The following is a 17527-nucleotide window of genomic DNA, read 5'->3' as shown; positions in this document are numbered from 1 at the left end:
GTGTGGTGCAGGTCTCGGAGTTGTGAATCTAAGTGTTGCACATATCGTTTGAGCTTGTCCCGGAGGGGTGTCATTTCTTCCCCTCCCACGGCGATGTTTTCGGGGAGTCGCATTGCTCTCCCGGTCATTAGTTCGAACGGGGTGAGCCCTATGGTTCGACCTGGGGTGGCCCGTAGGCGCATCAGGATACAGGGAAGGACATCTACCCACCCCTGACCTGTTTCTGCGATAGTTTTTGCTATCGTGTTCTTGAGGGTGCGATTCATTCTCTCTACCATTCCAGCACTCTGGGGGTGGTATGGTATATGGAACCGCTGTCGGATCCCTAAGGTTTTACATGCGTGTTTCATTACCTTGCCTGTGAAGTGTGTCCCCCCGCTGCGGTAATGAATCCGCGCCTATTCCATGCTATCATATAGTCGTGAACCACCCCGAACGCATATTGACTGTCCGTGTATATGTTTACCCTTTTGTCCCTTCCTGCGCTAAGGGCCTTTGTTAATGCTATAAGCTCGGCCACTTGAGCAGAGGTCTCCCCCCTTTTACCAATCGCTGGATAGGTTCTGCTATGGATGCAAACTGATCGATGAAATTCCGACAGTAATTAAAGAGTCCCATTACCCTACGCACCCCCCTAACTGTGTTCGGACGGGTCATGTTGGCAATTGCTGTTTTTCGGTCCGTGGGAAGGGTTTTCTTTCCCTGACTTATGTAATGCCCCAGATATCGGACCTCTGGTTTTGCGAGTTGTGCTTTGGTTGGGTTAACCTTAAATCCTGCTGTTTGTAAGCCCCGCAGGATTACTGACAGGGCTCCCAAATGCCCCGTCGGGTTAGTGGAGGCGATCAAGATGTCATCCACATATTGGAGAAAAGCGCTCTCATAGGGGGATAAGTTACAATTTTCGAGGGCTTTGCTCATAACCCGGTGGAATATGTCGGGGCTATTGTGGAATCCCTGGGGGAGACGGGTCCAGGTGTACTGTCCACCTCCACAGGTGAAGGCAAACTTCTCCTGGGAGTCTGGGTGGAGTGGAATTGACCAGAATCCGTTTGCTATGTCTAGCACGGAGAAGATACAATATTCAGGTCGCAGTCCGTTAAATATAGTGGCCGGGCTCGCAACGATAGGGTGTTCCTTTGGGGTGACCTTATTCAGGGCGGTATAGTCGATGGTTAGTCGGTAGTTCCCGTCTGGCTTACGGACGGGCCACATCGGGGAATTTGTGTGGGACACGGTGGGTCTCAGGATGCCCCGTTTAACCAAAGCCTGGACGATTGTTTCGGTTGCCTGTAACGCCTCGGGTTTTATGGGATATTGTTTATGAGGGGCATGGGCTGGTCCTTGTATTTGTAAAGGAAGGATTGTGACGAGACCGCAGTCTTGCTTGCCTGTAGCCCAGACCCGGGGTAGTGCTTGACATAAGAGTCCCACTAGTCCCTCCTTCTTCCAGTCTCGGGCCGTCGGAGCCGGAGCCCCCATGCCTATGGCTGCTACGTTCTTATTAGGGACCCAGTATCCTTGGATCCCGCTCTTGTGTTCTTTCCTTGCCGTCCACAGCAGGCGCTTATTGAAAGCGTCCACCACTGCTCCTAACTCTCCCAGGAGGTCTATTCCCAAAATTGTCCCTTCTTCATTTGGGCCCACCCAGAAGTGTACGGGGAGTATGATCCCCTCTACCTCAAGTAACACTGCTTCGCTCTGATATGCTATAGTCCTATCCCCCCCTATTCCTACTACTACTATGGAACGGTGGGTGGTGGGTAGTGCCATGTTGGTGAGGGATATCGAAGCCCCCGTATCTATTAATATTTTGCATCGCCGGCCCCCTAACGATGCATTCACCCAGATACGGGGGTCCGTTCCCGGGGCGGGGGCCGATGCCACTCATGCAAATTTTTGTGCCGCCAAGGTTTGTATAATGTCCAGCAGCTGCTGGTGGCTGAGGTGCGCTGGGTCCGAAACCACCTCATTCTCCCTTATATCTGGGGCGCTTGCCGGGGTTTTCTCCAGTCTCTTCGGGGGCGCTCTCTCTCTTTGGGATCCTTCTGTCTTTGCAGGTAGATTCGGTGTGTCCGATTCTGCCGCACTTATTACATGTATTAGGAGGGTGCGGGATCATAGCTCGGCATTCCCTTTTGAAATGGCCTAATTCCCCGCACCTGTAGCAATTTCCTCCTTCAGTTCCTACCGCTGATATCCCTACTCTGGCGCCCTGTGTTTTCCTTTGCTGGTTGTCTACAGTGACAGCCCAGTTTTCTAATTCATTGAAGGTGTTAAAGTTTACCAATCCTGTCTTTAGGATAGCTTGGTGTGCTGGGCTCAGCCCATCCCTATATAACCGGAGGAATGCCGGGTTCTGTCTATCTGCATCTGGCATTCCTCCGTGGGCTACAAAGGCATCGAATTTTCGTCGCCCGTATTCCTGAGCCCCTTCCTCCTTTTTCTGCGTTACTCCTACTATTACACTCCAACTCACGGGGACCTCCCCCATGGTCAGGATGATATCGTTTTTAAAGCCTGTCAGAGCCTGTTCCTGCTCCCGGCGGCTCCCGTCTAGGTCTGCACACCAAGTCCCATTCTGGTGTTCTGCCCGGAGCCGAGCCCAGTGATTCTCGGGCATCTTGGCTCTTACTAACCCTGCTATATCTCGGTTGTGTAAGTTGTGGCACAGTTGCATCCCTTTCATCTTTTGCCAAAAAATTACGTTACTGTGCCTGGGCTGCAGGGTTGGGAGCTTTTCTAGTAATTTCATAGTGCCCCCTGGCGAGAGTGACACATAAGTCATTTTAATTTGGGCCTGCCTTCCTCGCCCGTCTCTCCCTTGTCCCCCTGGGATACATTCGATCTTAAGAGGTGCTGCTTTGGCGTTTGGGGGATCGGTGGTTACCGGGGGACTCCCCCCTGTTTTAATCATGCTTTTAATTAGGTTCTTGTTTTTATCTGCTAGATAGCGGGTGAGGGACCCTTCCGGCCCCCATTCAAAAATGGTCTCAATGCTATCCATGTCGAATCTCTTAGCTAAGATCAGTGGTGTACTAATCCTGGTTTGGTGCTTCCCACAGATACTTGTGTAGGTATCCCTGGGGTTCCTGGTTTGGTGTTTCCACTGTCAGTACCTTTAAACCTTCAGCAGTAACACGCAGAGCCCGTCCTGCATGTAACGGGGAGATCACCGCTCACAGAGACAGGGGGGGCTCTGACCACGACTACAGGGGCCGGGGGCCACTCTTTCCTGACCAAATCCTACCGCTAAATCAATCCACAGAGGCTCGCCGTTTCCCTATCTCCCCGGGAATCACCCTGACCTGGGTGCGGACAAGCGTGGGATTGACCGCAGGTAGGAGTTCCCCCGGCGTGTAGCCGTTCTTTCGCGCTACCAGAGGTCTCCTGCTTGTAGTGCCCGAAGCACTCACAGAGGCTCCAGACTTAGTAGCGCCCGGACATGTAGCAGACTCCTCGCGGATCTGTTTCCAGTGGCCCAGACTTTCGCGCCTGCAGAGGTCCTACCCGACTTGCAGCGCCTGGACTTAAACCGAACTTCGTGAGTCCGCGTTCATTGGCCCTAACCCTGGACGTCCTCCCGGCCTCCCGGCCACTTAACCCTTGTCTTCCTTAGGTACCTTTTGGGTCAGCTAATGTCTGGTCGGGTCCGCTGTCAGGGATACGCGGAATGCAACAGTACACAATCAATTACAATTCGCGACCCCGCTCACCCGCCCAAAGAAGAACCTACCCCGCTGTGCAGCTCTCGATCGGGCTCTGTTCACAAGTTCAGATCGCGGCAGCCGTGGAACACCGCTGGCACTGGGAATTCCCGCGGACTTTAAATGAGTAAAGATACTCACCCAGTGTTTGAGAGGCGATGTTCCAGCGGCGGTCACGATCCCGGACGAGCCCCCAATTGTTAGCGCGAGTGAACAGATACCACACCACTCGCACCCAGAGCCAAGATTGATAGCAGCACAGTTTATTATAGTGTTTTACGTCGACGGAGGTACAATCAGGACACAGACAAGACAGTCCCGAAAAGTACTCTGCTTGCCTGCCAAAACGGAGTACAGTTATAGTAACGATCTGTTTTGATATGTAAATGGTTTGTGAGTGGTTTCCTGATATAATCATCCTGTTTCAATAGGTTTGTGGGTGTGGAGTTTGATGTGTAAATGGTTTTCTTTTATAGTTATCCCGTTAATGGGTTTTCTGGTCTAGAGTTTTAATATGTAAAGTTTGGTTTAAGAGTGTGATAATTGCTTTATGTCTCTGAATTCCTTTGGACAATGGGTGTTTGATGGGATGTCAGGAAGTTTTCCAGGTCTCATGGTATTTTCTGAATAGCATATTGATGCGAGTTCCTGAGTCTTTGTCAACCTGGTTTCTGTGTTTAAAAGATGCCTGCTTGCCTTACTCACACCTTTCTGGCTGAATGCTGTCCTGTTTTGCTTCATTTATCGAGTTATAGTTTAAGAAATATTCTAATCCTAATACCCACAAAATTTATGCCCGCCTACAGCTCCCTAATTTCCCACACCAAGCAGAGATCTGAAACACTGTCCCAGACTAAACAGAGATTTTAAACAGTTGCTGACACTAAACAGAGATTTTGAACACTTCCCCTCAATAAGCAGAGATCTTAAACAGTGTCCTACACTAAACAGAAATTTTAAACAGTGGCCTACTCTAAACAGAGGTATTAAACCGAATCCTACACTAAATGAGATTTTAAACAGTGACTTTCACTAAACAGAGACATTTCTTTCAGTATCCAACACTAAACAAAGATTTTAAACACTGTCCCGCTCTGAACAGAGACATTAAACCGAATCCTACACTAAGTGAGATTTTATACAGTGGCCTATACTAAAAAGATTTCAAACTGTGCTCCGCACTAAGCAGTGATCTTAAACACTCCTAAACTAAACAGAAATTTGAAACAGTGGCCTAGTCAAAACAGATATATTAAACCGAATTCTACACTAAGCAAGATTTTAAACAGTGGCTTACACTAAACAGAGATTTTAAACACTGCGCTAAACTAAACAGGTTATCCACACAGTGCCCTGCACTAAAACTGGATTTTAAACTGTGTCACACACTAAACAGTGATTTAAGTGTCCGTCAGTGGAGCTCCGTGGAGACAAGGCACATGTCAGTAGTAAACCTTCTCTCAGTAAAATGTCGGGAGCGGTCCATCTTTATACTCTTTACACAATAGATGGACCGGTGATTTGGACATTATCACATCGTTTTAGGCAGATACAAACAGATACAGGCATTTAACATAGTATTGTTCTTATGAATGGGTACATTTCCTATGTCTGTATCTATCAATGGTTGGTTTCGGCTCATTCAGGTGTTTGGTATGGCTCCTGCTCTGCCCAAGGCTGCAAAAAACTACATCCTGAACGAAGCCCAGTCCATTCCGCAAATCAGCTTCCCATCCATTGACTCTGTCAACACTTCTTGCTGACTCAGAAAAACAGCCAGCATAATCAAGGACGCCATGTACCCTGGTCATACTGTCTTCCACCTTCTTCCATAATAAAAGGTACAAAAGCCTGAGATCACGTATGAACCAACTCAAGAACAGCTTCTTCCTTGTTGCCATCAGACTTTTTAATGGACCTACCTATTAAGTTGATCTTGCTCTACACCTAGGATGACTGTAATACATTTTGCACCCTCTCCTTTCCTTCATCCCTATGTGCTCTATGAACGGTGTGCTTGTCTCCATAGCGCAACAGAATCAATGCTTCACTGCAAACCAATATGTGTGACAACAATAATAAATCAACTCAAACAAATTCAAATATAAAGGGTGTGCATCCTCGGTACAAAACTACAGTTCACAATGGGTGAACTACAGTCGAGCCACTGGGGTTGATTCCACACTCCGATTCTAGAATCATTCCAGAAGTATTAAATCTGCTCGATGTTATGGGCGATGTTTCTGTCAAGAGGGGAATCTCAAACCGGCATCGAGGGAACAGGGGTAGAGGTAGATGGATGTCTGTGTGTGCTACAAGCCAGTGACATAGGATCAGCCACTGTGGTTGACAGGCTTTCAACAGTTTCTGACCCATCTCGTGCACCATTGCTCTCACCCTCTCCCCTCCATCCCAGAAACAGGATTGAGTCCCCTTTGTCCTCACGTTTCACTCCACCAGCCTCCCCATTCAAATAATTATTCTCTCCCATTTCCACCAACATCAGCATGATGCCACCACCTCTCCTCACTCCCCCTGTCAGCATTCCACAGGAACTGTTCCCTCTGGGATTTCCTGGTCCACTTCTCCATTACACCCAAGACCTCACCCACAACCCATGCCCCCTTCGATGCAATGGAAGGAACTGCAACACCTGCCCCTTTTCCTCCCTCCTGCTCACTATCCCATATCCTACGCACTCTTTTCAGGGTGAAGCAGTGTTTGACATGCACCTCCTTTAATCTGGTCTATTGCATTTGCTGCTCCTAATGCTGTCTTTCTACATTGGATAGACCAAACGCAGGCTGAATGGTTGCTTTGCAGAACACCTTTGGTCCATCCACAAGGACTCAGACCTTCCTATCGCTGGCTATTTCAACACACCACCCTACTTTCTTGTCCACATGTTCATCCTTGGCCATTTGCAATGTTCTAGTGAACCCCAATGTAAACTGGAGGAGCAGCACCTCATCTCCCTTTTAGCCATTTTACAGCCTTCCGGACTCAATATTGAGTTAAATAACTGCAGAGCCTGAACTTTCTCCTCCACCTTCACCCAACTTCCATTTATTTCATTTCATTTCATTTATTATTTTTATTATTATATTTCTATAGATTTAAATTTTCATTTCTTCCATTGTTTCATTTTACCAATCTTTTTTAAAATATCGCTTTGCAACTTATTCCACCCCCGCCAACCAAACATCTCCCACACCCACACCCACGCCCCCCGCCCCGCGCACTCCACCGCCACCACGCCCCCCTCGCCCCCCCCCCCCCCATCCCCTCCCCCCCCCCCCCCCGCAACAAGGGCAATCTGTTACATGTCTCAAGTTGTCCTTTGCCAATCTGCTTAACTCGGTTCTGCCATTTACACTTTCTGATCTCTTCATGGCTGCACACTTCTTAACCATGGTAACTACCACTTACATCCCTTTTGCCTTTTTCTCGATATCTTTGACAATTAACCGCCCACCTCCCCCCGCCATTCCTCACCCTAACTGTATAGATCTTGTCCTATTTCATTTTCCTTCAACTCTGACGAAGGACCATCCAGACGCGAAACATTGGCTCTATATATCATCGTGTCCACATTCCGGGGCAGCTCCAGGATTCTTCCCGAAGGCAATGATTGAGACAGGACGCTGGGCTTTCCAATTTTCACGTGGTTGACTGAATTGGGTGGGATTCTCCGTTCGCACTCACTAGAAAACGAAGATTCTCACCCGACTTCAATAGACCTTTGCATGGTTCCCCCCGACCGCCTGCCAGAATTCCTGTGGTGAACGGGGTGGGAGAATTAATATCTCACACTTCCAACACCTCTGGAGTGTGAATGGCAGCAATAGCTGAACTGATTTGCTAACCTTTTCAGCACAAGGTCTGACAGGTGGTGAGTGTTCAGATTTGTCGAGCAGAGCTGTGACAGTGCCTGAATGTGTAAAGGAAGGTCGGAGCATGGGGACTGGAGGAAAACCTCCCCCTGTGCAGTTTCACAGTGTACAAGATTATGAAGGAGATAGATAGGGTGAACGGTGGGAAGCTTTTTCCCAGGTCAGAAGTGACGTTCACGAGGGGTCACGGGCTCAAGGTGAGAGGGGCGAAGTATAACTCAGATATTAGAGGGATGTTTTTTACACAGAGGGTGGTGGGGGCCTGGAATGCGCTGCCAAGTAGGGTGGTGGAGGCAGGCACGCTGACATCGTTTAAGACTTACCTGGATAGTCACATGAGCAGCCTGGGAATGGAGGGATACAAACGATTGGTCTAGTTGGACCAAGGAGCGGCACAGGCTTGGAGGGCCGAAGGGCCTGTTTCCTGTGCTGTACTGTTCTTTGTTCTTTGTTTGTTCTTGTTCAGATGCTTCCACAGTCTCCGCTGTTATAGCGCTGTAATATTGTGGGCTAAATAGAGGTGAATATCCACTTGTCAGTGACAAACTCGCCAATTTATTTTGAAGATTAGGACATGGTCCGACGCTTGCACCATGCCAGTACTTTCAGATTGGCACAGACACAGGATCACAACACAAATGTTCAGGTGAAAATGTGTAACTTTAATGCAGCCACCAACACAACAGTGCAACACATTGAGACCAGGTTGCTGCACTAGCTTCCAACCACCAGAGGGTGTCCAACAGTAGTGGGCTCGGTTCCTGAGATGTGGCTCACCCAGGGTGTGATCCATTCAGAATCGACACTGCATTTCTGTTCCAGGTAATTGTGAAATGCTCCGAGTGAAGCGGAGTGAAGCTCCGAGTGAAACTCCCTTTGTGAGTTTGTGTTTTGTGAGTGGATTGAGTAGCTGCCGATTCGGTGGTGATTATTGATTATATCATGTTGAGTCAGCAGTGGGAAAGTGTATAAAAACCTCATTCTCACACCGAGAAACTATCGTTTGATTTCACTGCTGCTCATCGCACTGAAATCTGACAACAGAAACACAGCCGCTGACACCATGAGCAAGGTTATGCTGCACGACCGGCCAGATTGCACAGGGAGATGGAAGGAGATTACAAACAGTGTCTCCAATCTAGAGACTGATTTTCTCGCAAGCTGCTCGCTCCCTGAAAGTGGAAGGGAAACGCTGGATTGCTTACAAGGACAAAGACTTGAAAGGGGATTTCATGGTTTATGGGCCAGGTGAACACAACCACCTTGGCTTCATGGACAGAGAGATTGTGTCAGTGCGCCTTGTGAAGGAGGAATTAGGAAATGCTGACATTGTTCTCTCTCAACATATCCATTTCGGGGGTAAATCTTGAAACATTGATGAACCCGTTGGTGATCTGACGAAAGTGGGTTCAATGACCTGGTCTCATCCCCTGAGGCGAAGCAAGGCGTGTGGATTCTGCACGAAGGTCTCCATTTGAATGGGAGACGCCTCATTACATTTCAGGATGAGAAGTGTCCCGACTACAAACTGTTCGACTGGAATGACAAACTCTCTTCCCTCAAACCCTGACTGAATCGTGATCATGAAGTGTGAATACTTCAACTTGCGAAGAGTTTGAGCTGGTCTATCCCAGGCTGATCCACTTTGACTGCTGGCCACCCTGCGGTTATAGACTGTCCGCCCTGTAGTAACCACACTGTCTGTAAAGAGAGAGAGAGAGAGAGCCTGCACCAAACATCTGTACTCAAATAACCAATCGCTCCCAGCAAACTGATTTCAAATCCATGTAACGCTGAAAAAGGGAATGCTTGTTCTTCCTCGGCGCAAGATGAATTATATTACTTTGTTCTCATGTCCCGTAAAGCTGCTTTGCTCTGTCAGTAAATAACCAATTAAATTAAATGCCAATGAGTTTAAAATGTCTCCAATTTTCTGGAAATCTTTGTTTCGTTAAATTAACAAGAAATGAGTGAAAATTTATGATTAAAGGATATGATTGTTTTTGCAGTGACAGGTTATCTTTAATAATCAGATACGATGAGAGTCAAAGAGGAAGAATTAAATCCGGGAACAGGATCCTCACTCTCTGAGCTGATGAAGCTCATTCCAGAGACATTGAGCCACAAGACTGGTCTATCTAACATGATCCTCTTTCTAAATGTCTTTATATTTTATCTGAATACCAACATTTAAACTAACGTCCTCCAAACCCAAGCAGAGGAATTCTTTCAAAATTGTACTGGTATCTGAGGTGAGATTTAATAGAGGATTTAAAATGTTTAATGGGGAAAGATTGGGTTTGCTAATTGTGAGAAGAGATAATCAATTATAAACTTGTCATTGTGAGCGAGGAGAGACATGGGGAGTGTGGTCTCCTCCAAACTGACCTCCAACAATAAGTGCGAGGAATTCAGGGATTTTCTCACCCATTGGGAACATCTGATCAGTTGCCTCTCCCCTTCCTCCCCCTCACTCACAGGACTAAACATTCACTACTGCTCCCACTGCCTGGCCCTGAATTTACATCTTTCTCCCGTTTCATAGAATCCTACTGTGCAGCAGGAGACCATTCGGCCCATCGAGTCTGCACCAACCACAATCCCACCCGGGCGCTATCCCCACAACCCCATGCATTTACCCTGGCTAGTTCCCCCCTGACACTAAGGGGCAATTTAGCATGGCCAACCCACCTAACCCGCACATTCTTGGATTGTAGGAGGACACCGGAGCACCTGAAGGAAGCCCACGCAGGCACGGTGAGAATATGCAAACTCCACACGGACAGTAATCCTAACCGGGAATTGAACCCGGCTCCCTGGCGTTGTAAGGCAGCAGCGCTAACCATTGTGCCACCATGCCACCCCATAAATGTTCATTCCCTGACCGGGAATCAAACCCGGGCTGCGATAGTAAGAGCGCCGAATCCTAACCATTAGACCATCAGGGGGAAAGGCAGATTTTGCTCTCATCTCCCTTCATGCGCTCCCTGAGCTGGTCTAGACAATGAGATCCGCTTCCTGCCCTGTTCAGCCTGTGTCCGTCCATCCACTGAGCACCCATTGTCGCTGAGCACTCACTGAGCTGTCAAGTGAATGTGTCCCAGGCACCGCTCCCTGTCCAGGGCTATATATAAAAAAAGACACAGAGAGTGAGACAGGGAGAAAAGAGAGACACAGAGAAGGATATAAAGGGAAGAGAGAGAGAGAGAAATGGCAATGTATGGGTGGGGTCATGGAAATGAGATGGAAACAATATAGCTTCCTGCAGAAAAAAATGATAAGAAATTCTGGTAACAAAGTTTTTTTTTGCATGTGCAGATTTCCTGGTTTTGTAAAAATAGAAAGAAAGCAAAATTGTCACTTCCTGAGTGCGAGAGAGGATCCGAGGGTTGAACCAGTGACTGTCGCTGTGTATCCACTCCTGTCATCAAGGTGGTGCTCTGAGTCTGCTCTTCCCTCCTTTAAGGCATGTCCTACATTTTCCTCTTGCCCAATGGTGTACTGTTTTTTTTCGCGTTGGTACTGAGGCCTGTTGATCAATACTCAATTTATCGACTGGAAATGATTAGGGAAGCTGCCTTTCGGGCACTGTCAGTTGTATTTTTTATTTATTAACTGAATAATTGATGTAAATGGATATTTCAACACATTCTTGATCTGCTCTCTGAATTTGGACTGAGTTACCCCATAAATAAATGTGTTTGTGCAGCAGCTTGAATTCCGCAGCAAAACCCCGACTTGTTGAAATACATATTCAGAGTCATTGTAAAACAGGGGATCTGCTCCTGGAATGGTATAATATAAAAACTCTATTACAGTTAACAACCACAGAAGTATGAAGCTGCCAGATATGGTGAAGAGTAAAATCATAGACTTCCTTCTGCTCTCCATCTCTGGGTCACTGGGATTCTCTCCATTGTTCTGACCCTTCAGTCCTTTACGGACTCGACTGGCCACTAAAATGTGTCTGACTGTCAGACCATTGAGCAACAGAATTAATGCAAATGGGAGCAAAGGTGTTAAAACTGTATTGAACCAATTAAATCCCACCCATGAGGGCTCAGTATAGTAGCTTAACTTTGTAGTACAGAACAACGGCACATTATGAATTATTATTCCAGGTTGATATACAAAATAGAAAGGGATGTTTTTTGAACAGAGCAGAAAGCAGGTTGTTGCTAGAATGATTGTTGCCGTTTTCTTGGTGCAATAATTTGTTCTCAGCTTCTGGCAACAAATGGTCACAAATCTGTCAAAGGTGAACGTGACAGTAAACCAGACAGAACAATCTGTTGATGCACGGCGCAGCACAGCTCTGAGACTACAAACAGGTGTGATGTACAGGAAAAATATTTGGAAAAAATAAACGTTGATGTTCAGCAATATAACATCAGTGATCAAGACGAGGAGATCCGCCGCTGCCATGACAACCAGGTAACGCGTGGTGCAGGTGGAGAGGCCGCACTTTCCACGAGTCAGGATCCCAATCGCCAATACATTAACTGGAAGAGAGAGAAGGGAAATGAGACTGGCAGTGATGAATCAACCATTCTCTGTATCTGCTGCAGATATTAGTAACCGGACTTGAGCAGCAAGAAGGAAATGATTGGAAGCAGGTAACCGTTGAAAATCTAATGAAAAGTCAGAACCCCGGCCTGAAGTCACCTCCATCCATCCAGTTGAGGCTTTAATTGAAGCAGGACAGAGGGCAGACAGGGAACCTTTCCCAGGGAATGTGTTGGCAATCTGAGTTAAAAGGTTGGCTGTATTTGATTAAATCTGTTTAACCCTCCCCAGCATCAGATTGAGACTTTCGCCATGTTACAAGCCTTGTGCAGAGTGCACCTTCCCCAGTCTATCACAATTCCATGTTCAGATCAGCCCCAGGTTCAGTCACTCAGAGGTTTTAGAATCCCTCCGAGATTGAACCTTCCCAGACTCAGATTGTCCTAAACATTGTGCCCATCCCCGGATTAACTTTGCACCAGTATCCAGCTTTAAGAGCATCTGGCCTCGTTCTCTACGTCTCCAGGAATGCACCTCACGGGATCAGAGTCTACGCTTTCCAGAAACTTGCCTGTTTTTGGCCCTCCACAGATTCAAAACAAACTCCCCCTCCACACACAGAAACACAGACACACACAACCTCACACACAGTCACATGTATACATTATTTCTCTCTCACTAACAAACACACACACACACACAGGCACTCACAGTCTCTGTCACACACACACACACACTCAAGCTTACGCACTCCCCTAATATCAAAATCGAACGCTTTCCATGACCAGACATTCCCCATCTTCGTACCTTCCATAAGACCATAGGATGTAGGAGCTGTACGGCTCATCGAATTGTCTGCTCTGCCATTCAATGGGATCATGACTGATCTGATGTAATAATCCTCAACCTCTTTTCAGCCTATTCCCATTACCCTTCATTCCATGACTCATTAACAATCTGTCGATCTCAGCCTTGAACATCCTTAGTAACCCACCTGTACAGAAGTCCAGAATCCCTACCCTTCACAGGAACAAACAACAGTGGTAGAACCAATTAACCATTGACTAATTCCCAAATCACCCAGCAGACCACTCAGTATCAAGACTGCGCCAACCACCTCCAGAAATGTTTGAACTTTTGTTAATTTTATTGCCTATTGCTAACTGCCTGAGAGTCACATGTAGGTCGGGCCAGGTACGGACGGCAGAACTCCGTCCTTGAAGAACATTATTTCTACAATAATCAATGCTGGTTTCATCGTTATCATTGGGGATTTCACTTCAATTTTTTAATTGATTTTAAAATTCAACACCCGCCTTGGTGGGATTTGAACCTGGATTTTCCTCTGGGTCTCAGCATTACTAACACAGTGAAAATATCACTGCACCACGGCTAAAGCACGATAGCCATTTTCGACGATCTATTCTAATGACCACCCATTAAGCCCCACACCAAACCACCCCACCAATCACCGCCGAACACTCAGACAAACAACCCCCCAGCTGAACTACCAAACGACAGTGTCCCCGCCCAGTGACGGTGGAAATTCGTCCAGTGTCCATTCTTTGCAAACACCTTACCCAAGTCAACTGACATTCTTACCTTCTCCCTGTCTTTTCAAACAGACTGAACCATTGCACTTAACGAATTAACAGCACTGAGAACCTTCACAAAAAGGGAGGAAAGGTTCATTAGCATTGGTTCACGCCCTCAGCTACTGAATTCCATTTTCTCTCTCCATCTTTTATCCGTACTTTATCTCTCTGATTTTCTCCACACTCTATCACTTCCCCTCTCACTCTCCCATTCTCTCTTCCTTTTTACCATTTCCTCTCCTTCTTACTGCTGCCTTTCCCATAATCTCTCCATCCCACTTTCCCCGACAATTTCTCCATCTCTCCACAATGCAGCTTCTGTCTCCATCCCCACTCCTGCCAGGTCTAAATTCTGTCCCACCGGCTGACAAACTCCCCTTCAGACTTTCCCTCTCAGACCCTTCCATTGTCTCTCCTGCCTACTCACACCGATTCCCTTTCCTCTCCTTTTCCTTCCATTATCATTTTGTAATATCTTCCCCCCCTCACCATCACTCCTGCTCTCCCTTCTCTTTCCCGAACTTTCTCCACCGCCCTTCACGCATTTTCCCCCATTCCGTGTTGCACATTCTCTCCTGTCACCTATTCTCTTTCCCACTGAACCCACCCCCCACCCCCCCCGACCCCATCAAATTTTCCATCCTATCCTTTTGCTTTTGCTAACCGACTCACTCTCTCTTTCTTGCACTCTCTCAATTTTCTTGGACCCTCCTGCTATCTCTTTCTCACCCTCCGTCTCCCTGCCACTGTGCACTCACTACACCGCCATTTTGCTTTCTCTCCAGCCTCCCATACTTCCTGTGACCCTAATGCTCTCTATTGCCCACTATGTCTTTCTTCCCCACCCTGCTCTCACTTCTGCTTCAACATTCATATCATTTCTGCAAGAAAGGAGAGACCCCTTCTGTTTCAACAGTGATCCCTAGTTCAACATTCCTCGGTAGGATAACACATCCTCTCCTTCAATACCCCATCAGAGTCTTAAACATTTGAATCAAGTCAGTAAGTTGCATTGGCCATGCTAAATCCTCCCTCAGTGTACCCGAGCAGTGGCGACTCGGGGATTTTCACAGTAACTTCATTGCAGTGTTAATGTAAGCCTACTTGTGACACTAATAGATAACGTTAAATAGACTTAAACATAACTCAAGTCGCCTCTTAATCGCATAATGCAAACATCCCCTCTCAAACCTTACCTCATTAGACAATATAGCTATTACTGGTATTAGTCTGGTAAACCTTTCTAAACTGATTCTAACATATTTATACCTTTCCTTAAATAAGGAGACCAATACCTCACACAGTACTCCAAATGGAGTCTCACAAATGTCCTGTGCTACTGATGCATAACAACTCGATAGTTGTACAAAGAACAAAGAACAATATAGCACCGGAAACAGGCCCTTTGGCCCTCCAAGCCCGCGCCACTCCCTGGTCCAAACTAGATCATTCTTTTGTATCCCTCCATTCCCACTCCGTTCATGTGGCTATCTAGATAAGTCTTAAACGTTCCCAGTGTGTCCGCCTCCAACACCTTGCCCGACAGCGCATTCCAGGCCCCCACCACCCTCTGTGTAAAATACGTCCTTCTGATATCCGTGTTAAACCTCACCCCCCCCCCCCCACCCTCACCTTGAACCTATGACCCCTCGTGAACGTCACCACCGACCTGGCAAAAAGCTTCCCACCATTCACCCTATCTACGCCTTTTATAATTTTATGCACCTCTATTAGGTCACCCCTCATCCTCCGCCTTCCCAGTGAGAACAATCCCAGTTTGCCCAATCTCTCCTCATAACTAAGCCCTTCGATACCAGGCAACATCCTGGTAAACCTCCTCTGCAATCTCTCTAAAGCCTCCACGTCCTTCTGGTAGTGTGGCGACCAGAACTGGGTGCAGTATTCCAAATGCGGCCGAACCAACATTCTATGCAACTGCAACATCAGACCCCAACTTTTATACTTCCCCGTCCTATAAAGGCAAGCATGTCATACGCCTTCTTCACTACCTTCTCCACCTGAGACGTCACCTTCAAGGATCTGTGGACTTGTACACCCAGGTCCCTCTGCGTATCTACACCCTTTATGGTTCCGCCATTTATCGTATAGCTTCCCCTACGTTAGTTCTACCAAAATGCATCACTTCGCATTTATCTGGATTGAACTCCATCTGCCATTTCTTTGCCCAAATTTCCAGCCTACCTATATCCTTCTGTAGCCTCTGACAATGTTCCTCACTATCTGCAAGTCCAGCCATTTTCGTGTCGTCCGCAAACTTACTGATCACCTCGGTTACACCTTCTTCCAGATCGTTTATATGAATCACAAACAGCAGAGGCCCCAATACAGAGCCCTGCGGAACACCACTAGTCACAGGCATCCAGCCGGAAAAAGACCCTTCTACTACCACCCTCTGTCTTCTGTGACCATGCCACTTCTCCACCCATCTAGCCACCTCCCCCTTTATCCCATGAGATCCAACCTTTTGCACCAACCTACCATGAGGGACTTTGTCAAACGCTTTACGAAAGTCCATATAGACGACATCCACGGCTCTTCCCTCGTCAACCATTCTAGTCACTTCTTCAAAAAACTCCACCATGTTAGTGAGGCATGACCTCCCTCTCACAAAACCATGCTGACTATCGTTAATGAGTTTATTCCTTTCTAAATGCGCATACATCCTATCTCTAAGAATCATAGAACCATAGAACCATAGAACCCCTACAGTGCAGAAGGAGGCCATTCGGCCCATCGAGTCTGCACCGACCACAATCCCACCCAGGCCCTACCCCCACATATTTACCTGCTAATCCCTCTAACCTACACATCTCAGGACTCTAAGGGGCAATTTTTAACCTGATCAATCAACCTAACCCGCACATCTTTGGACTGTGGGAGGAAACCGGAGCACCCGGAGGAAACCCACGCAGACACGAGGAGAATGTGCAAACTCCACACAGACAGTGACCCGAGCCGGGAATCGAACCCGGGACCCTGGAGCTGTGAAGCAGCAGTGCTAACCACTGCTGCTCCAACAACTTCCCGACCACGGACGTCAAGCTCACAGGGACCACATTAGCTATCCTCCAATCCTCTGGGACCTCACCTGTGTCCAGTGACGAGACAAAGATTTGTGTCAGAGAATCAATTCCCCCACACAATAAATTGTGACACTCTCGTCACTTTTGTAAGAAGTTGTTGTAACTGTTTAGTAATCTTTTGTGATTCAAGAACTCGGATCCTTCTGTACCACAGCGTTTGTAATCTCATCATTTGAATCATATGGTTTTTTTTATTCTTCCTGCCAAAATGGGTGGTTTCACATTTCACCAAATTTCAATCCAATTGCAACATTATTGCAAACTAATTTAACTTATGTCTCTGCCTCTGTCTCCTCCTCAGGTTCACGTCACAATTTACTGTCCCACCTATCCTTGTGTCATGAACACTTTGGCGACCACGCCTTCAGTCTCTTCATCCAACTTGTTTATTTTTTATTAATTTATTGAATATGGCGTTGCTGGCAAGGCCAGAAGTTATTGTCCATCCTTATTTGCCATTCAGAAAGTGATGATGAGCTGCTTTCTTGAACCACTGCAGTCCTAGATGTGTAGATATACCCACAGTACTGTTAGGGAGGGTGTTCCAGTATTTTGACCCAATGATAGTGAGAGAACAGTGATATATTTACAAGTCAGGATGGTGAGGCACGGAGGGAACTTACCCGTGGTGGTGTTCCCAGGTATCAGCTGCTTTTGTCCTTCTAGATGTTAGTGGTCGTGGGTTTGGAAAGTGCTGTCTAAGAAGCCTCAGCGAGTTCCTG

At 47.1% G+C, this 17527-nt stretch overlaps 2 protein-coding genes across 2 annotated transcripts in view; one reads left to right on the top strand and one right to left on the bottom strand.

The window, feature by feature from the left end:
- LOC144505328 (cystatin-B-like) overlaps positions 1–17527 on the top strand; it is a 339685-nt gene that overhangs the window by 54695 nt on the left and 267463 nt on the right. The gene's annotated exons all lie outside the window — the stretch shown is intronic.
- The window catches only part of LOC144505425 (putative G-protein coupled receptor 139), a 46278-nt gene continuing 39942 nt past the window's right edge, over positions 11192–17527 (bottom strand). Inside the window, exon 5 of the mRNA XM_078231535.1 lies at positions 11192–12128. Within this exon, the coding sequence (XP_078087661.1) occupies positions 11192–12128 (937 nt within the window). The remainder of the gene's footprint in view (positions 12129–17527) is intronic.

The sequence above is a fragment of the Mustelus asterias genome, chromosome 16 (assembly GCF_964213995.1).
Source record: "Mustelus asterias chromosome 16, sMusAst1.hap1.1, whole genome shotgun sequence".
Lineage (NCBI taxonomy): Eukaryota > Metazoa > Chordata > Chondrichthyes > Carcharhiniformes > Triakidae > Mustelus > Mustelus asterias.
Note: the sequence above shows the minus strand (reverse complement) of the source record. Positions and strands in the feature narration are given on the sequence as shown.